This window comes from Hemiscyllium ocellatum, chromosome 47, assembly GCF_020745735.1.
Source record: "Hemiscyllium ocellatum isolate sHemOce1 chromosome 47, sHemOce1.pat.X.cur, whole genome shotgun sequence".
Classification (NCBI taxonomy): Eukaryota; Metazoa; Chordata; class Chondrichthyes; order Orectolobiformes; family Hemiscylliidae; genus Hemiscyllium; species Hemiscyllium ocellatum.
Window position 1 is genome coordinate 19,632,786 of NC_083447.1, and position 27,781 is coordinate 19,660,566.

Sequence of the window (27,781 nt, forward strand, 5' to 3'; positions counted from 1 at the left end):
GATGTCAGGTATATATTCAGTAGGGGTGTGGAACACCTGCAACAGTAGATTTGCCAACTATAAGGGCATTTAAATGGTAATGGGATAGGCATATGGACAAATGGAATAATGTAGGTCAGATGGGTTTTGGATTGGTTCCCCAGGTTGTACAACAGGGCCAAAGGGCCTGTACTGCACTTGTTCATCTTCTGTTCCAAGAAGAGATGCATGTGTACATAGTCTGCTTGGAGTTAAATTGTGATCAACTGCAAATTTCCCTCTATCAATATCTGGGGGCTGGTCATGGGGGATTAGTGCCCCTCTATCAATATCTGGGGGATTAGTGCCCCTCTATCAATATCTGGGGGCTGGTCATGGGGGATTAGTCGATGGCACTCTTGTTGCATAAAGCTTAACACCAAATTTGTCTATCCAATACAGGACCAATTGGGTAAGTTGTAGTGGTACAACTGGTTTCTTCATAGTTGAAGGAGGTATCACTGAAGTGTGTGCTGTTACTGGCTGAGCTAATGCTCTTAATCAGTCATGAGGCACAAGCAAATCCTTTGGCTCAATGTATCTGTGCCAAAGAATTCCTAAACTGAACTAGTCCCATTTGACCATATTCCTCAATCGTCTGTTTTAAATAGTCCACTGTAAATAATGGAAACAGATCCTTCAGTCTAACTTGCCCTTGCTGACCAGATATCCTAAATTAATCTAGTGCCGTTTGTCAGCATTTGGTCCACATGCCCTTCCTATCCATTTATCCATCCAGATTTACTTAAAATGTTGTATTGTACCAGCCTCCTTTTAACAGTTCCTTCCATATACACCATCCTCTGAAAAGTTGCCCCTTAGGTTTTTAAAATCTTTCTCCTCCCTCTTTAAACCTATGCCCTCAGTTTTAGATTCTCCTACCCTGGGGAAAAAGACCTTAGCTATTCACCTTTTATCTAGACCCTCCAATTTTATAAAACCTCTTGGGTCATCCCCTCCCTCTGAGCTCTGAAGTCCCAGCCCCTCAAACTTAACCTTCTAGTTTCGTAACATCTTTAAATCTTTTGCACCTTTTTCCAGTTTAATAACTTTCCCATAGCAGGCTGACCAGAATTCATACTCCAAATGTGGCCTTGAGTGGTCTTATACAGCTGTAATAGACATCTCAATTCCTGTAATCATGCAGTGATCAATAAAGGAAAGGTATGCTAAACACCTACACCATCCTGACTACCTGTCACACTCTAGGAACTATGCACCCACACCCCACGTCCCTCTGCCACTCCCCAGGACCTATCATAACTGTCAAAATTGGTGGAAAATGGGCCGTGAAGGCTATCTGACATGACACAGATCTTGATCCACTGGGTCAATGTGCTGAGGAGTGGCAGTTTGGATGAAGGTAGTCTAATTTTTAAAAATGTTAGACTTGCACAATTAATGGTAGGCATTGCTGAGCAGTGACCTAGGGGTTCAGGTACATTATTGAGATTTCTTACAGGTAGGTAGGCTGGTGCTTAGCACATTTGTCTTGATTGCTCAGTCATTTTCCTATAGGAGTTAGGGCATGTTGAGGTTGTCCGGGATGTTGGTGAGGCTGCTCTGGAGTAATATGTGCAGTTCCAGTCACCCTGTAACGGAAGATTAACCTGGAGATGGTTCAGAAAAGATTTACCAGAATGTTGCCAGGAATGGAGGGTTTGAGTTAAGGAGAGAGTCAGATGTACAGCATGAAAACAGATCTTTTTGGTCCAACTTGTGCTGGGACCTTTACTCTGGAGTGTTGGAGGTTGCAGGGTAACCTTAGGTTTATAAGTCAGGTGAATAACAAATCTTTCCCTAAGTGCTCAAAACTAAGGCATAATTAAGGTGAGAGACTTGAAAGGGACCTAGGGAAGCAACATTTTTCAGAGGATGGTGTCTGGAATGAGCTGCCAGAAGAAGTGGTAGATGTAGGTGCACTTGTGCAGATATGACATTTAGACTCTGGCAGATACACAAATAGGAAAGGGTCCATATCCCTCCAAACAAGTGGGAGAAACTGAGACTACAGATACTGGCAATCAGTCAAAAGGTGTGGTGCTGGGGAAGCACAGCAAGTCAGGCAGCCTCAGGAGCAGGAAAATCAATGTTGAGCATAGCTCTTTCATGAGCTTATGCCTGAAATGTCAACTCTTGCTCAATGCTACCTGACCAGCTGTGCTTTTTCCAGCACCACACTTTTGACTGGAGAGTGAGGCTAGTTTAAATTGGGAATGTGGTTGGCTTGGACTCGAGGATTGGTTTTCATGGTCTGACTCCATGCCTGTTCTGCCCTGGTTTGTCTTAAAATGCAAGACCTTGCATTTATCTGAATTAAACTCCATCTGCCATTCCTCAGTTGATCAAGATCCCATTGTACTGAGATGACTGTGTTCACTGAAGGGTCCCCTGTATCACTTGATGTCGTCATAAACTTATGCCTATTTTTTATACAAATATTTTAAATGATAGTGGATTAAGCACTAACCCTTGCTGGTCACAGGTCTGTGATCTGAGCAACCCTCTACCACCCCCCCTGCTCTATTAACCAATTAGACAAAATTGGCACTCATCTCCCAGGATCCCACATGATCCAAACTTGCTAAGTTTTCCATGCAAAAGCTTGTCAAAGCCCATGTAGACAACATATGCTACTCTGCCTTCATCCATAATGGTTGACTCTTCAAAAAACAGGCTTAGTGTGCAATTTTGCACCCACAAAGCTATGCTGACTATCCCCATCATCCCTTTCCTTTCTAATATATTCTGTCTGCATCCCTTCCAAGAACTGGTGACTGGAGTTTGCAGTCTCCCTGTCTGCTCAGGTTTCCTCTGGGTGCTCTAGCTTCATCCCTCAATCCAAAGATGTGCAGTCTGGGTGAATTAGCCATGCCGCATTGTCCAAGGGTAAATACTGGGTAGGGGAATGGTTGGTGTGGACTTGTTGGGCTGAAGGGCCTGCTCCCATACTATAGGGAATCTTAAACTTGCCCACTAGGCATTGGGCTTGCTGGTCTATAGTTCCCTGACTTTTCCTTGTAGCCATTATTAAATGGCATGTTTGCCACCCTCAAGTCTTCTGGCACCTCACCCACAGCTATCAATGATACAATATCCCTGCTAGGGGCCCTGAATTTCTTTCCTAGCTTTCCACTATGTCCAGGGGTACACTAAAGCCCTCTGGCACCCCCACTTCAATGTGAGCTCTTCTCAAACCATTATTTCTCCAGAGTTCTCTGCTTCACCAGTATTTATTGAAGAGACTAAACACTTGTTTAGGATCTTCATCCTCTGTTCATCCCCTCAGCCCCTTTAAGTTGCCTTATTCTATTGTGGAAGAACTCCATTATATTTCTCCTCTATGGAGATGAAATGAAATTCAAGCTGTTTTTTCTATCCTTGGGGTTGATGACTATCATGAATGTAATGCTAGTCAACAAATCTAACTTAAGCTGCCTGATTTTTCTGCAGAAATGCTCAACTTGCTATGTGAGCACAGTTTTGGATTTTCTTGACCATGTCAGTTTCAGTGCAATTCCTTGAGTGATACATTTCCTCTAATACTGCACTTGGCATTTTTCACCAAACACTTAAACTAAATGAGTTATGAGCACAATCACCACTGCTACATTTTCATACTTTATTCCTGTTCCATGACATTGATGGACCCTTTGGCCCACTCTGTCTGTCTGTTATTTATTAGGATGAGGATCACTGGCCAGCACTTGTTGCCCATCCCTAATTGCCCAGTGGGCATTTGAGTCACCCACATTGCTGTGGGTCAAGAATGACATGTAGGTCAGACCAGGTGATAGCTGTTTCTTTCCCTAAAGTAAATTTAGTGAGCCAGATGTTTTCCAACAATTGACGATGCCTTCATGGTTATCATTAGACACTTTAATTCAATAAAAATTTGGAATTCAAAATTCCTTCCCCTGTCATGGTGGGATTTCAACCCAGGTCCCCAGAACACTAGCTCAGTCATGGGGTTAACAGTCTAAATTAGTGGTGCTGGAAAAGCACTACAGGTCCAGCAGAATCAGGAACAGGGAAATTTTTGTTTTGGGCCAAAGCCCTTCAAGAATGGAGGCAAGAACCCTCTAAGGTAGAGGGAACTAGAGTGGGGAGAAGGTAGCAGAGTACAATGGGTGGATGGAGGTGATGGGTCAGGGGAGGGTAGAGTGAATACATGGGAAAGGAGCTGTCCTACCTGCTAATCTCATGTGGACAGTGCTGAGCTAAGATTTGGAACTAGGGTAAGGTGAGGGAGGGGGAAATGACCAAACTGGTGAAGTCCACACTGATGCCCTAGGGTTGAAGTCAAGGGGGAAACATGTGTTTTTCTTCCAGGTGGGTGGTGGAGCCCCAGGACCTGCATATCCTTGGCAGAGGGGAAGCTGGTCTGGGTGTCCAGAGATTTCCCTAAAGTGCTCTGTGGAGGCATCCAGTCTCCACAATGTAGAGGAGATTGCATTAGGAGCAATGGATACAATAAATGACATTGGATGTGCAGGTGAAACTTTAGATATGGAAGGCTCCTTTTGAGGACTTGGAAGAGGGGTGGGCACACATTTTGTAATTCCTGTGTTGGCAGGGGAAGGTGCTAAGACAAGAGGGTGGGTTGTTGGGTGTGGACCTGACCAGGTAATCAGGGAAGTCTTTGTGGAAAGCAGAAGGGGGTAGTGAGGGAAATATCTCCTGGTGGGGTCTGTTTGGAGGTGGTGGAAATTATGGTGGATGTGGTTTAGTGAAGGTTGGTAGCTTGGTCAGTTGGAAGGTGAGGACCAGGGGGTTCTGTCCTTGTCACGGTTGGAGGGTGAGGATGTGGATGAGATGTGTTGGAGGGCATTTTCAACCATGTGGGAAGGAAAATTGTGGTCTCTAAAGGAGGCCATCTGGTGTGATCTGTGGTAGAACTGCTCCTTGAAGCAGATATGGCAGAGGGAATACATGAGTTTTTTTTTGCAGGAGGTAGGGTGGGAACAGGTGTAATCCAGGTAGCTGTGGGAGTTTGTGGATTTATAAAAATGTCAGTGTCAAGTCTGTCATTAATGGAGATGGAGAGCCCCAGGAAGGGGAGGGAGTTGTCATAGGGTCCAGGTGAATTTAAAGTCAGGGTGGAATGTGTTGAAGTTGAATAGCTCAAATCACAGGAGCATGGGGTGGGGATTAGTGCCAAGTAACTATGGAAGATGGGACTGTTCTATGTAGCTGACAAAGACAAGTATTGCTGGGGCCCATACAGGTGCCCATGGCTACCCTTCTAAAGGAAGTGGATGGATTCAAAGGGAAAATGAAGGGTGAGGACCAGTTCAACAAAACAAATGTCAGTGGAAGGATACTGTTGGAATATCAGGAGAGGAAGAAATGGAGGGCTTGAAGGCCCTGGTCATGGCAGATAGAGGTCTATAGGGATTGGATCTCCATGGTGAAGATGAGGTGTTGGGGGCTGGGGAAACAAGAAGTCTTGGAGGTGGAGGATGTGGGTGGTATCTTTCACGTGTAGGGAGTTCCTGGACTAAGGGGATAAGGACAGAATTGAGGTAGGTGGGGATAAGTTCAGTGGGGCAGGAACATGCTGAGACAATGGCTTGTGGATCTCTGAAAGGAGGTAGAATCTGGCAGTGCAGGGCTCCTGGACTGAAGTTTGTGGGTGGGAGATCTACTCCTGAGGTGGAGGTTCTATGGTCTGGAGATGGTTTGGTGATGAGGGGTGGGTTCATGGTCAAGGAGAGTGAGGTGTCTTCTAGTTGGTGTCTGGCTTCAGTGGTGTAAGAGGTCAGTGTGCCAAACTACCACTGCACCCCCTTTATCCACTGGCTTGGTGAGGTTGGCATTGTAGTGAAGAGCTGCAATTGGGATTAATCTAGTGATAGACTGCTGTCATTGCCTTTGTGTTCATGCTAAGTAAGATGCCATTCTACACTTATCCCATCTGCCTGCATGTGACTAGTATCAACTGAAAAGGAGGGGATGTCTGTTTAAATGTTGCTATCTGCTTCCTCCATCTCCCTTGGTAGCATATTCTAGGCACCTACCACCCTATGTATACTGGAAATCAAATTCCTCCATTTTAACTTCCCTACTCCTGCCTTAAACCTCTGCTTGCTAGCATTTGATACTTCCATTCCAGGAAAAGGACTGGCATCCACTTGATACGTGCATCTCCATTTTATACTTCTAGCAGATCACCTGAGTCCAACATTCTAGCAAACAGTTTCTTCAACCTCTAATGCATCCCCAACCAGACAATATCCTGGTAAATGTCCTTTACACCACCTTCAAAGTTTCCATGTCCTACAGTGCAGTGATCAGAACTGTATAATCCCCCAAATGTGGCCTAATTAAAGTTGTATAAAACAGCAACATGACTTTCCAACTGAGTCCATGCTCTGAACAATGAAGACCTCTTTGATGACAACTACCATGTTGTCAATTTCAGGGAGATAGGGACTTGTACCCAAAACTCCCTTTTTATATCAATGCTCCCAAGGGTCCTACCATCTACTGTATACTCCCTGCATTTGACCTTCCAGAATGCTTCACATAAACTTAAAATATCTAACTTCTCCTCCAATTTTCCAACTGATCTATATACTATCCTTTGACCACCTTCCTCACTTCTACAGCTCGGATTTTCATGTCTGCAAACTTGCTAATCGGGCCACCTAACTTTCATCCGATCAAAAATTAATGCATAAATCAATGTTTAGTTAAGCTCCCCACATCTGGTTTAAAGATGGTTACTTGATTTAACTTGGAACAGTTAAGATCCTAACAATTAAGTCATCTCCTGAGATGCTGTTCCTTCATCATGTAACCCTGCCTTTGGTTTACGGCTACAGCAAGTGTATTGTACTAAGGTGTCTTTAGTATTAAATATCAACAACTTGCACATACTCTAGCCTTTGAAGGTTTCATTGGCTTGTATTTTCCTTAAACAAAGTATATTGCCACAATGCTTTTACATGAAAAGTAAAGTTGTTACCCTGACATGTGCCTACATAAATGACAAGTTGCACAAAAATATGAAATCCAGGCAAAATTCACCAATTCATTTAATGGCTCAACTTGAAGATGGGATACCTATTGTTTCTGCATTCAGAAGTCAATTAGAGCAATGCAAGGAAGGTACAGCTGGTTTTATAGCAATGGTTGCATTCTTGTGCAACACTGTTATAGGAAAAGTTTTGAACACTGAAGTGATGTAATGCTGCTGCAGCCAACACAATCTAAAAGTTTGTTTTAGGTGTCCCCAATTTGTCAATTGTTATAGCAAAATGTTATAGCAGATTTTAGAAATAAGACTAAGTGGCTGAGTGGAGGTGACCCATCAAAGACACCTGTGGCAACTCTGCACTAGATAGCTGAATAAAAGGTAAAAGGTTATTTTTCAGCTCTTTAACAAAGTTCACAAGTCCAGGAAGAATAGTGACTGCCTTTGCCCAGACCTAGATTAGATTCCCTACAGTGTGGAAACAGGCCCTCTGGCCCAATAAGTCCACACTTGCCCTCCAAAGAGTAACCCATCAAGACACCTTTTCCCTCTGACTAATGCATCTAACACTGGACAATTTTAGCATGGCCAATTCACCTGACCTGCACATCTTTAGACTGGGAGGAAACCAGAGTACCTGGAGGAAACCCACAGACACTGGGAGAATGTGCAAACTCCACAAACAGTTGAGGCTGGAATTGAACCTGTGAGCTTGGTTAGCACTGCTGCCTTAGCACCAATGAGCCATCATGCTGCCCAGTGGCAAGTTACTTACAACTACCCCACAATGTAGATATATCTATGGTGTTCCAGAATCTTGACCAGTGACTGTAAAGTGATTTACAGGCAAATCAGGATGGTGTGACTTGGAAGGGAATTTGTATGGGTAATGTCCTCAGGTCTGACCTCTAAGGTAAGGGTTGCAAGTTTACAATGATTTGAAGATGCTTTGAATTTCCATAGTGCATTTTGAAGATTGTGCTGTTGCAGGTCAGTGGAGAAAGTTTGTGAATGTAGTGCTGCTTTGTCTGGATGGTGCCAACCTTTCTAGTTTAGAACATAAAACAGTACAGTACAGGAACAGGCCCTTTGAACAAATGTCAAATTAAACTGATCCCTTTTGCGTGCCCTTGGTCCATATCCCTTGTCCTTGTATATTTTGTGTTCATCTAAGTTCCTAAATACCCTGGCAGTTCCCCCCACCTACCATTGTATTTGTTTTTAAAAAAAAAAACTTGCCCCTGAAACTTGTAAGGAGATCTCTATGTAAGATGAATAGGGTGGTTGTGGAAGGGGATATTTTCTTTTCAAAAAGAATAGGATTGCCATAATAGGATTCCCCATGATAGGCTAATGCTAAAACTACGGAGGTATGGCATTGAGGATACATTAGAGGTTTGGATTAGGAATTGGCTGGCTGGAAGGAGACAGGGTAGTAGTTGATGGATTATGTTCATCTTGGAGCGCAGTTACTAGCGGTGTACCACAAGGATCTGTTTTGGGACCATTGCTTTTTGTTATCTTTATAAATGATCTAGAGGAAGGACTTGAAAGCTGGGTAAGCAAGTTTGCGGATGACACAAGTCAGTGGAGTTGTGGATAGTGAGGAAGGAAGTGGTAGGTTACAGCGGGATATAGATAAGTTGCAGAGCTGGGCGTGGGCTTTATTGGCAGAGGAATTGAGTTCCGGAGTCCTGAGGTCATGTTGCAGTTGATAAGACTCTGGTGAGGCCTCATCTGGAGTATTGTGTGCAGTTTTGGTCGCCATACTATAGGAAGGATGTGGAAGCTTTAGAACGAGTGCAGAGGAGGTTTACCAGGATGTTGCCTGGAATGGTAGGAAAATCTTATGAGGAAAGGCTGAGGCACTTGGGGCTGTTCTCATTGGAGAAGAGAAGGTTTAGGGGAGATCTGATAGAAGTGTATAAGATGATTAGGGGTTTAGATAGGGTAGATACTAAGAACCTTTTACCGCTAATGGAGTCAGGTGTTACTAGGGGACATAGCTTTAAATTAAGGGGTGGTAGGTATAGGACAGATGTTAGGGTAGATTCTTCACACAGCGGGTTGAGAGTTCATGGAATGCCCTGCCCATATCAGTGGTGAACTCTCCTCCTTTATGGTCATTTAAGCGGGCATTGGATAGGCATTTGGAAGTTATTGGGCTAGTATAGGTTAGGTAGGATTCGGTCGGCGCAACATCGAGGGCCGAAGGGCCTGTACTGCGCTGTATCCTTCTATGTTCTATAATAAGGTTTTGGATGGAGAGAAATTTAAATGTACAAGAATTTGATTTGTGGATATACCTACCACAGAAAATGCAAAACCTGACCTGAGGAAATAAGGCAGTGCAGATGACTCAAAGCATTTTGGGGCCAGTAATTCTAACTGGGGGGAAAAACAACAGATCTAAATGTTGAAGTTCTAACTTGGCCAATTTTTGACAGTGCAAGACTTTCAAGCTGGGGGCAAATGCTTACAGGTAAAAGCTAGAGAATAAGTCCAGGGACAGTGCCTTCCTGTTAAGGTGAAAGGCAAGACTTCTAGCATGGGAATGCTGGATAACCAGACAAATTTGTTTTCTCCAACTAACAGGAAGGAGGTATCTGATTATCGACAGCAGAGATCAGGTGAATCTTTTACTCAAGGAATTGAATATACTTGAGGGAAATCAAAAGGACAAGGGATACGAATGAGTGCTCTGGCAAATAGGGTGAAGGAGAATCTAGAAGGGATCCTACAAATCCAGGACCAGAGTAACCAGGGCCCCTGAAAGACCAGCAATGTGGGAGATGGGGTAATCTGGAGTGTTGCATCACTTACTGTTGAGTGGTGCATAGAACAATGTGGTGAAATAGTGATATCTTAGAAAATCTCCATTAGAGGTGGTGCTGCTGGATGCTTTTTAATGCAAAAGGTGGTTAAAGCCCTGGGTCCTGATCAGTGTATTCTAGAATTATGGGAAGCTGAAGGTTGGGTTCCTTGCTGAGGTTTGTATCATAGTCACAGGTGAGGTGCTGGAAGACTGGAGGTTCACTAAAGTGGTAAGGAAAAGCCAGGGAGCTATAGATCAGTGAGTCTGACATCAGTGGTAGGCAAGTTGAGTCCTGAGGGACAGGATTTACATGTATTTGGAAGGAAAGGACTAAGGGTTAGTCAACATAGCCTTTTATGTGGGAAATCATGTCTGAGAAATCGTGAGGTTTTTGAAATAATGAAGAGGGCAGGACTTCAGTAAGGCATTTGACAAATTCATGTTGGACAAGTTAGTAAGGTTTGATCACATGGAATACAGGGAGAATGAGCCATTTGAATATACAAGCTTTTAGGTAGTGGTGGTGGTACTTTTCAGATTGAAGGCCTGTGATCAGTGTGCTGCAAGGATTGGTGTTGGATCTGCTGCACTTTGTAACGTACATAAATGATCTGGATGTGAACCTAAGCATGGTTAGTAAACTTAGAACACAAATTGGAGGTGTAGTGGATAGTGAATGCTTCCTTTTGGAAAGGCAAATCAGGACAGCAGTTAGACACTTAATGGTCCAGTCCTGGGGAAGTGCTGCTGGACAAAGACCTTTAGAGTAAAGTTCATAAACTGGAGTTGCAGGTAGGTTAATGAAGGCATTTAGTATGCTTGCCTTTATTGGTCAGCGCATTGAGTAGGGACATGTTGCAGCTGTACAGGACACTGTGTTTACTTAGAATGCTGAATGCAATTCTGGGGGTGTCTCCCTGCTATAGAAGGATGTGCAATTTGAAAGGGTTCAGAAGACTTGCAAGGATGTTGCTAGGATTAGACAGTTTAAGTTAATATGGAAGGCTGAATAGGTTGGGCTAATTTCTGTAGAGCTCAGACTGAGGGGTAACCTTGAGGCTTAAAATCAGAAGGGTATGGATAAGATCTTCTGGGGGGGGGGGGGGGTAGGGAAGAAGGGAGTCTCCAAGATTAGAGGGCATAGGTTTCAGGTGAGGGGAAGGACTTAAAGACTTAAGGGCAACTTTTTTCATGCAGAGGCTTGTGTATTGAAGTGGTAGACTAGTACAATCTCCATTCCCATCTGAATGGGTAGGAGTAGGAAAGGTTTGGGGGTATAGGCCAAATGAGGCTAGACATGTTTAGGATATCTGGCCAACATAGATTTGTTGGACTGAAGGATCTGTTGCCATGCAGTACAGCTGACTCTCCTTTGAGCTTCCCTCCTTTTGAGCATGCCCTCCTACTAAATGTTAGAGCTACACTCACCAGACAAGTGGGATGTATTCACCACGCTATACTGTTTTTAGATGGAAGGATTTGGAGTCAATGTTACCACTTAATTCAACCTTTGATCTGCTCCTATAGTGCAAGTTAGTCTCCCTTGTTGGAGAGGGTCATTGACACTTGTGATGTATAGGCAAATGTCTCAAACAGAATGTTCTAGTTTCTCCCTCGAGACATGAACTGCTTCCCTATCTGGAGTTATGGGTATGGAGGTTTTATGATTAGTGAGCATGCTCATTTCTAACATTTGAAAGGAAGGCCACTAAAGTAGCTGAAGATCCTTTGAAGGACCTACCACAAAGAACTGAAGAGCTCTTGTGGTAGTGTCCTCCCCGAGACAGGTTCAGAACCTGCCTGCTGTAACACCTGAGCAGGTTATTTTGAGAAATATTGAGACATCCTGCAAAGATGCATCGAGAAACCTAGCTAGAAATAGATTTGGCTATTCAACCCCTGAAGCCTGCACTGTCATTCATGTGGCTGATCAATAACTCAATTTAACCATGAGCTATCTCCTTCACTGTATTTAGCCTCAACCACTTCCTGGGTAGTGAATTCCATAGGCTCTCCACTCGGTGAAGAAATCTTTCTTCACCTTGGTCCTATTTTAATATTTTGATATTTGGGTCTGAACTCTCCTGCATCTAATCTGTCTAGTCCTGATACTCAATTGAAATCCTCCCCATTCTTAACTCTAGTCAATTTTACAGTTCTAACTGACTCAGTCTTCGTGCATCAGTCTTGTCATCCCAGAATAAATTTGATAAACCTTCGCTGTGTTCTCTGCAGTTTTTGGTCTAATTACTTGCAATACCATATGCCAGGTGTGGTCTCACCAATAACTGCAGCATCATATCCATGTTCCTGTATTCCAATATCTTGCTGTGATGGCCAATAGTTTGTCACCTTTACACCTCATTCAATTTCAATGAGCCAGGCACCTCTGAACCTTTCCTCACTTTAAAGATTCAAACAAATTATTCCTATTTTTGCTACAAGTGAATACCTCACTTATCCACATTATACTGCACTTGCCCACTTAGAGCTGGGGAGATTTGGGCAGGCTATCTCCATTCACATTCTAGCCTTTTTCATCTGCACACTAAGGTTGTTTTTAGTTCCCTCCTCTAAATCATTAAAACTGTATCACTAGGGTCTGGACATCTGATCAAACTGGCATTAACCTCCCACAACCCCTCTTGTGCCCTGACAGGCAAACCTATCACCATGTTTGAATGAATAAATGCTACTGCTAAAGCTAGCTGAACAAGGTAGCAAGCTGTGCTACTAAGGTTGGGGTAAAAATAAAGTAACAAATCCTAAAACCATGGACACCAATTGATGTAGAATGGAAAATTGTTCAGTAAAAATGATCTCTGGTGGACAGATAGGAATTTTAATCTCTTGTGAAATTTCAGTTTAACAGGGCAAACTTCTTATTGGCCTGCTTTTAATCACTTCTGACTTGATGCCAGTGTACTGTTCTGTAATTAATGATAAAGTACAGCTAAAGCGGTTTACCTAGAGTTGAATTCCTAACACGATTAGTTTTCAGACTTACCTTTAGTTCTGGTTCTCCAGTAGTACCAGAAAAGCAGGTTCTTGGTTTTAATTTCCTGAGTTAGCAGAACCACAAAGGGGAAATGAGTGGCAACTTTTAACACTAGTTGAGCCCAACTGATCTGAGCTGATTTACTGAGTAAAGGTCAGTTGCACTTCAGTATTATGAAATTAGTTCTGCAGTAAGGATATTACCTGCATGCATATCCCAATGCAAATGGCTACTGCTTGTAGATCTGTCTAGTTTTATCAGGATTGCTTGTGCAAAGCTGACTGCTGTTTTAGGTCTTGGTGTTAATGTCCTAAGGCATTTTAAGAGTATTTGGGCCATATCTGTGGAGAAGACATTAGAACAGTTAACTAAGTTTTTTTTCAAAAGGGGCAACTTTGGTTTGTGTGGAATGAACTGTCAACTGTTGGATTCAGGTACAGTTATGACAAGACAGTTTAAGTACATGAATAGGAAAAGTTGAGGGATATGGGCCAAATACAGCAAGTAAGACCAGTTTTTAATTTGGGAACATGGTTGGTGGGGACTAGTTGGACCAAAAGTGATTCATGCTACTAAAAGGGTTATAAGGATTCAAAGTTGGGTTTCTTTAACAAAGATTACTGCCTTGGGAATGCAATGGAGGTGCATCAGACTTTTGTCCTGCTGGTATTGGATATCTTTCAAGAATGGAAGTTTCAAAATTTAAGGACTTGGTCCTATGGTAAGACAAATCTCCTTTTAGCTAAAGATGAAAAACATTTGATATTTGTCAATAACTAGACTGTAAACCAGGCATGGGTTTGCCTCACCCTGTCTGTTGTACTAGTCTAGTAGTCAGTGAGCCAAGTACAGATTGCTTGAAGTTCCTCAAGTGGATTTTAGCATGAAATGGATATGGAATGTTTGTAGTTAGTGGTGCTCCTATGTAGAAGGGGGTCAATGGGTTGGATTAAGACCTGCTGAAGGAAGTGGCAAGTTTATTAACTTCTAGTGAAGGGTAGAGACTGTATTGCTGGAAAAGCGGTTTAAAATCTTGCAAACCCAGTGAGCTAGCTATGAATCCTGTGATTTCGTTCCTTTTCAGGCCTGTGGTGGGTGAAATGTAGGGTGTCTTGGTAATGTCATGATGGGAAATCACTCAAAGGCTGTTTAGGTTAGATGGCTTTTTCTGATCCTAAACTTAACCAATTGTACTGGCTCAACTTTGGGTGAGTTTTGGACTGGTTGGTCTGCCTCACTTTGAGGGAAATATTACATCACTGAAGTAATGATTTGGAGATGCTGGTGTTGGACTGAGGTGTACAAAGTTTACAAATCACATGACTGGGTTATAGTCCAACAGGTTTAATTGGAAGCATACGAACTTTCGGAGTGCTGCTCCTTCAGGTGATACTGGAGGGCTCTATTGTAACACTTGCTGCATTATGTTATATTCTGCTCAAGTTTTACATAAACTGCATGCATTTATTTTAGATTAGAATCAGTCTAACCATGGTATAGACAGAACACAGGAGGCCAACACCAACATTGTCTAGCTATCACATTGTTAACAGCTAACCTGAGAATGCAGCTTTAAAAAAAGTTGAGATTTACGCATGAAAAGTGAAACTCTCTGTATTCTAACAGATGAAAGGCTTAACTGAAATCATTGAAAAATGTACAGTAAATTTTTGCTATAAATTGTTACGATCAAGCCTTCCACTATCACCTGATGGAGCATTGCTCTGAAAGCTAGTGTGCTTCCAATTAAACCTGTTGGACTATAACTTGGTGGTGTGATTTTTAACTGATCACTGAAGTAAGCGTATAAACATAAATGCAGTTTTCAAAGTGCATTTCAAGTAGTTACTAAGTGTGAAGATACAGTTTGCACATCAACTAATCCTCAATTGGTAAATTGTAGATATTTCCTTCAGTTATCCTGGATTCATTCACTTTGAGCTGTAGAATAAGATCAGTGTGGAGGTGGGAAATAAGCATGGTTGCAAATGAATGCAGATAGTGATCTCCTGCAGAGATGCAGGTAATAAAGATAATTGAATATAGAAAATACAAAGGCATGGCATCTTATGACAATGTCAGGAACATAGAGTTTCTGCTCACTATACTTTCTCATGAGTGTTTGCCATGCCTTCTGAGCTATAGATAAGAGATCAAGTGAGATTAAACTAGATAGCTTCCTGGCCTGCTTCTGTTGTAAATTTCTTCCATGTAATGTTGTCTTACAATTGGGCTAACATTTTCTTTTAAGATTAGCAATTTTTTGGTATCAAACTGGGGTTAACCAACCTTTACTGATGTAATGGCAATTGCCACCTGATGGTAAGCTACCTCAATGTTCTGATTCCTTGGTGACTGCAACATTGTTTAGGAATGAATTTGTAAGTCTGTGTTCATAGAGTAATCTTTGCCTGAAGAGATCTTCAAAAACTGGATTGGATCTGGGGAGTTTCTTCAATACAAACTGGTTGCTATTGAGCAGGACTCTAACTTGTGCTTTCTGCAAAGTCTCAATAGTACACAGCCAGCACTACCTGATCAAGTTCTGATCACTTAGTGTAATTGCTAAACCTGTGATTTAGCAGCAAATTGGCCTGAGTTGTGCAGAACTAAAGTTACAACCAGCAGCCTGACTGTTTTAGCATTTTCAAATCTGGTGACCATTATTGATTGAGGGCTATTAATTCCCTCAACTAGTAGGAGCCTTGTGGCCAAAGTAGTGCCTGGTTTAAGCTGCTATTGAGGAAGAGTAACACCCATTAAATGAAATGTTCAAGTAGAACTTGAACCTTTCAATGAGGATTCTCCCTTTTTCCATCAATGGAAATACCCATGGTTTTTTTGTCTAACTTTTCTCTATTAAAACAGTAATCTTTAATCAGTTCCTGACTTGGGCTGGGAGTGAAATCCCAATGGGAAACTGGTACACTTAAAGGCTGGTTACTTCTATAGTTGCAGAAACACAATTGCTTGCTTTTTATCTAAACTATTTCTCCTTTTAGTGACTACTTGTTCAAGCTGCTTCTGATTGGTGACTCTGGTGTTGGCAAGTCTTGTCTGCTGCTCCGGTTTGCTGTAAGTACTTGTGAGAAAAGCATGCACAACAATCAGGTCATATCACTTGTCCTGAAAAGTACAATTTAAGATAGTATTTGAGATGCTAAGTTATTGACCCAATTCCCCTTGACCTACCATATTTCTGAATGCTACTTATATTAAGACTGACTGACTTGAGGTTGCTGTGCAAATCAGCCAAATTGGCATACCTCTAGTATTACAAGTGGCTCCCACTTGCTATGATTTGTCAAGTATGCCAGTCCACTAGAGACAAGGCCATCAAAACCAATCCAAAGCCAGGTTTGGATGGCCCCAAAGAATGAATTACAGAATTTAGGACCTAGAAAGTATGTTGTCACCAAGTTCCATCTTTCAGTAAATTAATCTTAACACCAGTAAGATTAGCAAGAGCTTTGCTACCCTAATATACTGCCTGTCAGTATATTGAACTTCTGAAGTGGTAAGTTTAGCTTGAGTTGTACAAATATCTCAGTTGTGATGTTTTAGTACTTGGGTCCAAATTTAGATTTATGGACATGATTTTCACTGCTCAACAATGCCAAGAGAAATGTCAGAACATCAACCACTACATGGCCTTCATTGATCTGACATCACTTTTGACAGTGCTAAGGAAGACCCTGTCAAAAATAAGCTGTCCAGTGAGATTCATCAACTCCTCTATCTGAAAGTCATACAGCACAAACAGAACCTTCAGTCCCACTTGCTTATATTTAGCCCATATACCTCCACTTTGCCTAGTTATGTAGCAATCTAAATGTCTTTAATGTTGCAACTGCATTTCAATCTACCATTCCATATGAGACACCCTCTGACAAACTTGCCCCTTGGGTCCCTTTTATCTTTCTCCCTTTTTATTTTAAACCCTAATTTTGAGCTATTTTACCCAAGGAAAAGACATTAGCCATTCACCTTATCTATGACCCTCTGATCTTAACTTCCAAGGTCACCCTCCGCATCAGACACTTCAGTGGAAAATGTCCCAGCCCCTCTATACCTCAAACCATCTAGTTCCAGCAACATGCTGGTAAATCTCTTCTGCACCCTCTAATTTTCCATATATTCAGGGCAACTAGAACTGTGCAAAGTACTTGCCAACATTCTGTACAAACTCAGCATGTCTCAACTATACTGAAAAGGTCTGAGCAATGTAGGTGAGCATGTTAAATGCCTTCACCCTATCTGTGACAACTTCCAAAGAACTCTGTGCCCATCAGGTCTGGATGATTTTATCTACCTTCAGACCTTCCTGCTTCCTTATCAGTGGCAACTACACTCCTTATTCCTAACTGTCAAAGTTGGTACACCACTTGTGCTTTCTACTGAATACTGCAAAGCACTTTAGTTCCTTCCATTTCTTCCATTACTTTCCAGTCTCATTCCTCAGTGACAAAGATGTTGGATGGTTCCCACTGGTAATTTGACTGAATCCTTTAGTCAAGAGATGTCATCACCCTTGTCTTCCCACTATCCAGAGCAAGCTTCCCAGTGATGTAGATATTGTCTACAGCATGGGTAGAATTTCAAACTTAAACCCCAATTGAAATCTGGAAGAGAACTTTTTTAAAAAAACTGGAAAAGCTCACTGATCAGCAGCATTGAATGGAAATCAGTTATGCTTCAGGTCTGGTGACCCTTTCTCAGCTGATGATAGCTAGGAAAATGTTGGTTCATCGGCAGAAGGCAGGGATGGGGTAAGGAGTAAACAGTGGATAGACCAAAGGGGAGAACAACAGTTGGACAGAAGGGAACAATAACAATCAGACTAAAAGGGTGAATAGCTATTGGAGACTTGGTGGCTGACAATAGTGTAATGGCACCCTGTGGGGTAGGGGGCTAGAATATGAAGAGTTCAGGCTTTAAAATATTGAACTCTGCATTAAGTCTGGAGGGCTGCAGGCTCTCCAAGCAGAAAACATGGTATTCCAGCTCACTGAGCTTTGTAGGAACATTGCAGCAAGTCAGGTGGAGCTTTTGACCAGGGAATGGTGGGGGTAAACTGGCAGGCAACAAGAAGCTCTCTTGCAGGCAGGACTAGCCTTCTGCTGAGTGGTTACCCAACTTCATCTTTCCCAATATAGAGGAGAACTCATTGTGAGCAGTGAATGCAGACTGGGTTAAGTGCTGTTTTGCTTGGAAGGTGCTTCCTCAGGATACTGAGAAGGGGTAAATGGGCAGGTGTTAAACCTTCAGTTACAGGGAAAGGTGCCCTTGGTGTGGTCTGAGTGAAGGAAGAGTTGGCCAGTGTCTCTGAAGGAATGGTCCCTGCAGAAGGATTTGGAAGGGAATGTCTGGTAGCATCTTAGTGGCTGATCGCTGCTGGTGATATGGCAGGTAAGGACAAGGGAACCCTATCCCTATTGCAGAGGGGGTGAGGGTGGGAGTGCAGGAGATGAGTCAGACCTATTTGATCCAAGTTGACAAGTGCTGGGAGTCCTATTTATCACCATAGTCAAATTGTTATTCATGCTCTTGTCCAACTGTTCTTTATACTGGTGCTATCCCTACTATTGTTTACTCCTTTACTCTCTCCCAGTTACCTTTGCATACAAACCATTTTCCTATCAAATTTGAGCTTTTCTAGCAACCTGTTTGTTTAAAACAGGAACTTTGGAACATCAGCATGGACATGACAATATCTGAGAATCCTCCAAGCCTGTCTCAATGCCTTCATAGAAATTACTAAAGAATTGGTCTTGGCCTCATGCAAGTTTCTTAGCCTGTCTCGGGTCAGCTTCCAGTAATGAACATTTAACATGGAAGCTACCTCTATCTAAGGCTGGTATTGATTCATTGCCACATCTAACTAGTTCTGCCCTTGGACACCCAAGGATGAGAGTCTTTGACACTGGCATAGTGCTTATACCAAAAATCTACTGTATAAGGAAGTTGCACCTTCCAACTATACATGGCTGTGGAACTCAGACTACAGAGACATCCTAGAGACTCTTGGAAGTTCCATTGCTGCTACTTGAAATTGTGGATCAGCTAAGAGCCTTGGTGTATTAATACTAGTGCCCTTGAAGCAGCTCAGCACCAGCATTGGCTGATCATGTGGGAGAAAAAAAGACCAGTGGGCTAGCCACATGCTTGATGTCAGATTTTGAGGAATTCTCTCCAAGAAAGACCATCTGAGAGGAAGACAAAGGACATACTGTCTAGGTCCCTGAAAGGTGCAAAATTCCAGTGCTTGAGGGACTTCCTAGAAAAAAACTAGGAGCAAATTCCTGTCTGAAGGGAAAATTCTTATTCCTGTGAAAGTACAGGAAAGGAATGCCAATGGTTGAGGACCTCCTCTTCCACTCTGCTCAAAGCCTACCAAGTTTTTAACCAAATGCAGGGTCATCAGCCAAAAAATCCACAGAACCAATGACCAATTCCTAGGTACGCATGCATATGCATTAGTGACATTCCTTCTAAGCAACTATTAGATTCCAAATGAGGGAACACTCTTTTATAGTGCACTTTTATTATTGACCAGTACTACAGCCTTAGCAGATATGTAGTGCTTCACAGCCTCCACTGTGTTATTGCTTTAGCTGCTTCCCATTTATACATCTAATTGTTCACCTCTGTAGTAGAGTTCCACCATCTCTACATGGTGTTCTACTTTAGTGACTGTAATACCTAGTATTGTTCTGCTGCAATGGAAGCATTTTTTGTCAGCCATGTCAAATTTAATTGTCACTAGCTAAGCTAGTTCACTTTCTTGATTTGGATCTTCAGTTCATGTAGTATGAAAATACAGGTCAAAGATGGTCAGTGGTTTTACACAAATCCAATGATTTTTGCCTCCCTTTGGAATGTACTGGTTAAGCTAGTAGCCCTTTCATGGAATGTTAAATTCACTAGCCAAAACAGAATTAACTCATCTTGAAGGTGATTCGCTGTTTCAATGTGACAGAAGGCTGTTTTAATAGTAAAATGCTGTTGTGGTCTAAACTGTGGCCAGCTTCAATTAATGGGTGGCTGAGTTCACCCTCAACACATCCTGAAACTGAGTTTAAAAAAATCATACATTACTTGTCATAATTCTAATATTACAAACCCTGGCTGCTTTTGGAAATGGAAAACTTTATTGGAAAAGTAGTAAGCATGGGTGAGGTAGAGTTGAGTATCAACTTCAATTTTAACAATGTTACTAACATAACTAAGTTCTCTACCACAAATCTCTAAGGTGTGAGCAACTGAAGTCTTTAAGGGCTGAGGTGCAAGGGCAACAATGTTTTCAAAAGATGCAGTCTTATATTTTAGCTAATGTTAGCTGTGCTTATATTGCAATTAAGAGGCTTGTATACTTTTGTACCTAGGTCCATCCAATTGATACAGACATTTTGCATGGTCAATTTTATTATGACTAGTCCAGGAATAGTGAGCCTTGATTTCCAACCTGCTACCTTGGAGGCATGACAGCAAATAGGTCTTAAGCTTTCTCCTGGCCTTGCAAGTTCCAGCTGTGGCTGGTATGCCATATAAGTGTTATCCTTGCTCCACATTCTTGCCAAAAGTTTTGTTGAGGGAGAAAATAGCAAATCCAGTTTTCCTCAAGTTTGTTTTTACTTGAATGTTTCTAGTTTGAAAGTATATGATCTAGTCTTTTGGCTATTGTGATTAATTCCCAGTCAATCCAATAGGGCACTGAATTAATGTCTTCACTTGCCCTTATTTGAAGACCCCATAATGAAGTAAGAGGTTAGGGTGATTAGTGAATGGCTGAAAAATGTTTTAAGTTCAGGATTCTTGGTCCAGTTCCCAGTAGTTTCATTTGCCATTTAAAATGGCAGCATAGTGAACTTGCAAATCTCTTTCAAGGGGTTTTCATGGCTTCTAACTTATTTTCTTTTTGGCTCATTCAGAAGTTCCTTGAGTTTCAAATCTCAAAGTCCTTGATCACTGCCTGGCCAGACCACAAGGAACTGTATTGATTTTAGTGACTATCTTTTTTTTAGTCTGGATGGGGTTTACCTTCGGCTGTAGTCTTCTATCCAAGGCTATTAAGATCTAAAATTTATTCCACCTGATCCGTAAACTCCAAATGAGGTTGGAATCCACCCTCAAATTCTGGTTTGTAGCTTTTTTGCTGCATCCAACAATAGAACTGAAGTGAATGACCTTTCAATGTTCATGAATTGCTACTTATTCTCCAGTACTGATCATCAGATACTGTCAAAACCCTTACCAGAGTCTGCTTCCCTTGGATAAGTTTGATTTCCAAGTGTGGCATGCTTAACTGTAGCCTTAGAATTTTATGACTGTAGAATTGTTCAATTTTTGAGGTGCTATTATTTCCTTGGGCCACTTCTGATCTTTCCCTGTCTGCACTGCTTTACTATAGCACCTAGATTGTGGTAACTTTCAATAACCACATGAACCTTTAAAATCGCTGGCTGCTTCACCTTGTTTTTATGCTTTTCAAACTGAGCAGAATTGTTAACTCTTCAGTCATTGGTTTCCAGTAACTTTGAGAATCAGGCTATTTAATTCATTACAGAATTCGGTGGTTTGTCACTATTGGTGACAGTAAGCTTATTTCTAACACTAAATTCAAGCAATTTAAATTTATAATTTTATGAAATAAGTGGATCACTTATTTTGGATGACCCAGAAATCTGAATGCATCTTCATTATAACCAAGTCAACTTCTGATAAGTTTCAGGTGATGGATGTTAGAGGCAGGAAGTGGATGAGTGATACTATCTAGCTCCCTCATAAGCCTGGTTTCTTTTTCAGGATGATACATACACAGAAAGCTACATAAGTACCATTGGTGTCGACTTCAAAATCCGGACCATAGAATTAGAGGGCAAAACTGTTAAGCTACAGATTGTAAGTATGTCTGTCTGGATTATAGTTGACACTTTCTTGACGGTCCAGTTCAACTTTATTTGCTTTGACCTTGTTAAAGGTCAACTCCTGTTTACTCCCAATTATATCAAACACTGGCTTTAATTGTCTAGAGCTTGAATAACTATTGTCATTTCAGAACTTGCAAGAAAATCAAATTTGATCAGACCTATGGGTGTGGTTTCTTTGGCTCCAGGTACAAGAATTTATGCACTTGTAGTGGGGTGAGGTGCATGAGTAGGTTGTTTATATTTGAATTGGGTAACACTTGCTGTGCAGTGGCTTTTCAAGTGTTTTGTGCAGATGAGGGAAAGAATATAGCCTTGTTCTAGTCCAAATCCAATATAAATACTGTGGAGACTTGATCCATGACTTCCATTGTGCAGGCAAGGAGAAATTGTGTTCTTGTGGTGTAGTTTCTGGTGGATCACTTCAAATAGGAACCCTTGAGCCATCTTCTCATTGTCTATTGCAATAACACTTTTTTTTGGGGGGGGGGGAGAAAATGACAGAACTGAACAGACTTTAACATGGAGCTTTGGGATGCCAGGATTCACTAATTGAAGCAGTGAATGGTTGAGGGAAAAGTTCTGATTGGAAAAAGCTGGCTATGATTGGGGTGGCTTGGTCACTGGCCTAGTATCTTGTATCCCTTGGTTGCTGTGAATTCTCCAGTGGTCAGGATTCTAAAGGTGGCAGATATTGAGCACTTTTCAGAATATGAGCTATACTCTAAGTTTTAGAATCCTTAATTGGGGAAAAGCTATCAGTGTTTTGAGTTTCTTGTACAAACAGCAGCCAACTTACCTTTTTTTCCTCTATCCAAGGTTAGAGGGTTTGTACTGAATGCTGACAATTTGCCATGGTGGATGACAATTTTTGGGGCTTGTGGAATAGGAGGGTCAGTATGAATTTAATAAAGTCAAAAGACTGGGGTAAATGGTTGAGTTTAAGACTAGAAGATGGGAAGTATCTTGTTTCCCAAGAGTTGCTACCAGTCAGCTGGGTGTCAAATCATGCACAAATTAAAGCAAACTGTTAAACAATTCAAATATCTGCATCATGAAACCAGAATGAGTAGCTAAGTGATAAATTTTATCAAGTGAGGTGATACAGAAGTGGTCAAGTTTTATCTTTTAACGTTTAAACTCCAGTTAGACCCCAACAGAATATGTTGTACAAGTGTGGTCACAACTTAAATGTGAAGCACTGAGGTTGCAGAGATAACCAGAATGATTGCTACAATGAGGGATTTGGGTTGGAAAGTTAAGTTCTCCATGGAACAAAAAATTGAGGAAATGTTTTGATAGGTGTGGAAGATTTGACACCTTTTGGAAGGTAGACTCTTCCTTAATCCTGTAAGGACAGTAACATGAAGCAAATCACTTGGAAGGATTAAGGAACATGGTAATGGAGTTCTAATGAACTTGCAAGTTAAACTGATTTTAATACCCTGATGCCAAATGCTTTCCTTTGGACCCCATTGCAGCAACTGGTTTCTGAAACTTTGATATAAAGGGGACCTAAGGGGCAACCTTTTCAGAGGGTGTGCATGGAATGAGCTACCAAAGGAAGTACGATTACTCTGTACAAGTACAGAGGCTGGTACAATTACTACTAAAAGCATCTAGATAAGAATGGAAGTGTTCAGAGGGATATAGGCCAAGTGCTGGCAAATGGGACTAGATTTAAGGTTGGGATATCTGGTCAGCATGGATGAGTTGGACCAAAGGGTCTAGCTGTGCTGTATATCTAACTCTAAATCCTTGTTGCACTCAGTTACTTCAAATCAGGACCATTGACATTTTTTAACAAGTTATAACCTGTGTTTCAGTGGGATACAGCTGGACAAGAGCGCTTCAGGACCATTACTTCCAGTTACTACAGAGGAGCACATGGGATTATTATTGTGTATGATGTCACAGATCAGGTAGGATGGGCATTATTACCTATTTAGAATGGCATGGGTCACAATAGATATGGGACAGTTGCTTCTACATTACTTTCCCACCTTTTTATGTAAGGAATGATGGTTAGTAGTTAATGCCTAAATTGATCCATTTACCTTGGTAAACAACTGTGCTTCATACATAATCTAACAGACTACATGAGAAATCTGGACTAGATGGCTTTGCCTTTAAGGAAGCCAGTTGGGAACTTGCCTGAAATAACTAGTCTGAATTGTCTCTTGGGAACTAAAGTTTGGCTGTTGATAATTGGAACACCAGTTAGTGCCATTGGCATGTACCATTCTGGAACTGCCAACTCCAAACAAAATGCTGAGTTTTGGTCCAGATCTCACTTCAACTGCATCTTGTTTCCATTCAGTTTGAATTCTGAAAAAATCTGAACAACTGTGCTGAGGTTTTGTTACTTGCCCTGTTTGCAATCCTGATCTGATTTCAGTTCTAGAGTTTTGTCTAGACACCACTTCTCTTTTTTTCCCCCCCTGACTAAATCCTGAATTTCTATGCATATACTCTACGAAAACTCTAACCAGTAATCATTCACTTGTGCTGTAGAACAAATCTCATCTCCTACCTTTTGCTTTAAACTGATTAAATGTTCTGCAACATAGTTTCTGTGCTTGGTTCATCAATTCTCCTGTTCTATTCTAAGTTTTTGCACTTATTCTTGCCTCTATTTTTCAGTCCAATCTTTCCTCTTGTACATGGTCACTAGGTCTGAAGCCAAGTTAGTTTCATCTGAGACTTCCTCTAGAATAGTGCTATAACTTTTTTTCTTTGGCAGGTCCACTTGTGCTGTCTGTTTTTAAACTCCACTCAGCTGCCTCACCTGGCAACTGGTATAGCTCCTTTTCTTCCATCATATGCATTTAAGCCTCCTTAAATCAATGCTATTCAGTGCTAATCTCTTTCTTGACTTGGCAAGTTACTCACTCCAATGCTGTAAGATTTACAGCACAGAAAGCCCCTTGGCCCATCAAATCTGCACCAGTCAAAAAGCAGCCTTCTAGTTACTCTAATCCACCTTCCCCAGTACTTTGCCCAGAGCTTTGTTGGCATCAGATGTCCATCTATATTTTCCTCCAACCCTTTTCTGCTTGTAGCTTTTCTAAATCTGTTCCCCTGATCATTGGTCCCTCAAAGGAGGGAATGTGTATATCCCTCACTTTTCTCCCCTGCTTTGAGAGACCAGTCTCTTCAGCAAACTTTCCAGGTCAGGCAGTATCTTGGTATCTCTGCACCCCTCCTATGATTGCACAATGGTGCATACTCCTGTAGTTGTGGCCTAACAAATTTTAGACAGTTCTAGAATCTTGGTCTGGAAATGTATATGTTATGATGTATACCCTTAAAGTCTGGTTGAAGATTTGTAGCTCAGGTGTCCGTTGTTGTGGTTCTGTTCGCTGAGCTGGAAGTTTTTGCTGCAAACATTTCGTTCCCTGGCTAGGGAACATCATCAGTGCTATTGGAGCCTCCTGAGAAGCGCTGCTTTGATGTTTTTCCGGTATTTATAGTGGTTTGTTCTTGTCGCTTCCGGGTGTCAGTTTCAGCTGTAGTGGTTTGTATATTGGGTCCAGGTCTGTCTGTTAATGGAGTTTGTGGATGAATGCCATGCCTCTAGGAATTCCCTGGCTATTCTGTCTGGCTCGTCCTATGATGGTAGTGTTTTCCCAGTCGAATTCATGTTGCTTGTTGTCTGTGTATGGCTACTAGGGATAGCTGGTCGTGGATGTGGATTGTTAGCTGTCTTCCTGTTTGTCCTATATAGTGTTTTGTGCAGTCCTTGCATGGTATTTTGTAGACTACGTTAGTTTGGCTCGTGCTGGCTATTGGGTCCTTTGTTCTAGGAAGTTGTCATCTGAGTGTGGAAGTTGGCTTGTGGGCTGTTATGAGTCCTAAGGGTCACAGTAGTCTGGCTGTCAGTTCTGAGACGCTCCTGACGTATGGTAGTGTGGCTAATCCTTTTGGTTGTGGCATGTCCTTGTTCCGTGGTCTCAGGCATCTGGTGATAAAGTTGCGTGGGTATCCGTTTTTGGCGAATACCTTGTATAGGTGTTTCTCTTCCTCTTTTCGCAGTTCTGGTGTACTGCAGTGTGTTGTGGCTCTTTTGAATAGTGTCCTGATGCAGCTTTGTTTGTGTGTTGGGGTGGTTACTTTCATAGTTTAGGACTTGGTCTGTGTGTGTTGGTTTCCTGTGTACCCAAGTCCTAAACTATGAAAGTAACCACCCCAACACAAACGAAGCTGCATCAGGACACTATTCAAAAGAGCCACAACACACTGCAGTACACCAGAACTGAGAAGAGGAACACCTATACAAGGTATTCGCCAAAAACGGATACCCACGCAACTTTATCACCAGATGCCTAAGAGACCACAGAACAAGGACATGCCACAACCAAAAGGATTAGCCACACTACCACACGTCAGGAGCGTCTCAGAACTGACAGCCAGACTACTGCGACCCTTAGGACTCATAACAGCCCACAAGCCAACTTCCACACTCAGATGACAACTTCCTAGAACAAAGGACCCAATAGCCAGCACGAGCCAAACTAACGTAGTCTACAAAATACCATGCAAGGACTGCACAAAACACTATATAGGACAAACAGGAAGACAGCTAACAATCCGCATCCACGAACATCAGCTAGCCACAAAACGACACGACCAGCTATCCCTAGTAGCCATACACTCAGACAACCAGCAACATGAATTTGACTGGAAAAACACTACCATCATAGGACAAGCCAGACAGAATAGCCAGGGAATTCCTAGAGGCATGGCATTCATCCACAAACTCCATTAACACACATAGACCTGGACCCAATATACAAACCACTACAGCTGAAACTGACACCCGGAAGCGGCAAGAACAAACCACTATAAATACCGGAAAAACATCAAAGCAGCGCTTCTCAGGAGGCCCCAATAGCACTGATGTTCCCTAGCCAGGGAACGAAATGTTTGCAGCAAAAACTTCCAGCTTGGCGAACAGAACCACAATGTATACCCTTTTAAAACACTTTAATGTAGCCTAGACCTAACACTTATTCCAAAGGCAGATGTAAAGTGCAGGTCCAGGTGCAATTGGTGGGGTGTGGAATTAGTTGCTTCAAAACTCCAGCTGCTTCTGAATCTAAAAGCTGATACTAAAAATTGGTCTGATCTGACAAGCTGTTGTGTAGACTAATCCGCATCTGTCCCATCTCTAAAGGAAACCAGGGCAACACTTCAAAGCCTCTGTCATTATAATGCCACATTCTCATTCTTTAATGTCCCAGATTACCCCAACCTTTCATGACAATGAATCCTCCCTGCAATAGGGATGGAGCAGTTTGCTGGATATGGAATTTTCCACCCAGTTTTCTATTTAAAAATACCAGTAACTTGAAGCTGTTTGACAATTTGCTGTTAATGCATGGTTCTTTTGTGGCTTGATGTTGGTTTTTAACATTTGCAGGATTCCTTCAATAATGTTAAGCAGTGGCTGGAGGAAATAGCTCGCTATGCCAATGAAAATGTGAACAAATTATTAGTAGGAAATAAATGTGACCTGACCACTAAGAAGGTGGTAGATTATACTACAGCTAAGGTAAGTAAATGTTTGTATCTGCTGGGTTTGGTATTCTGATAGTAACTTTGTAAACCTTGGTATGGTTTGAAGAACACTCCAATGAATACAAATACCCCCACCATCTTGGGAAGGAAGCTTTCAAAAATGTAATGCTTGTAGGTTTATATTGGATACCAAAGACCCTAAAAGTAGGGGCTGCAGGGGCAATCTGTGGCATGCTACAGATTTCTGCAGCATCAGAGTCTGTTTAGTAGCTAGAACTTAAGTACCAGCTTTGAGGTAAAATGCATGTTTTCCTAATCTGAATTTCTATTTTGATTTGACTGTGTACTGTAACACAGTGGCACTGTAGCACAGTGGTTAGCACTGCTGCCTCAGCGCCAGGAACCTGAGTTCAATTCCCGCCTCAGGCGACTGACTGTGTGGAGTTTGCACGTTCTCCCCGTGTCTGCGTGGGTTTCCTCCGGGTGCTCCGGTTTCCTCCCACAGTCCAAAGATGTGCGGGTCA

General features: G+C 42.0%; 1 protein-coding gene across 1 annotated transcript in view; it reads left to right on the top strand.

Moving 5' to 3' along the window:
- The window catches only part of LOC132836783 (ras-related protein ORAB-1-like), a 45,207-nt gene that overhangs the window by 11,920 nt on the left and 5,506 nt on the right, over positions 1–27,781 (top strand). Inside the window, exons 2-5 of the mRNA XM_060856246.1 lie at positions 15,813–15,885; positions 21,616–21,711; positions 23,564–23,659; positions 27,160–27,291. Coding sequence (XP_060712229.1) covers positions 15,813–15,885; positions 21,616–21,711; positions 23,564–23,659; positions 27,160–27,291 — 397 coding nt within the window. The remainder of the gene's footprint in view (positions 1–15,812; positions 15,886–21,615; positions 21,712–23,563; positions 23,660–27,159; positions 27,292–27,781) is intronic.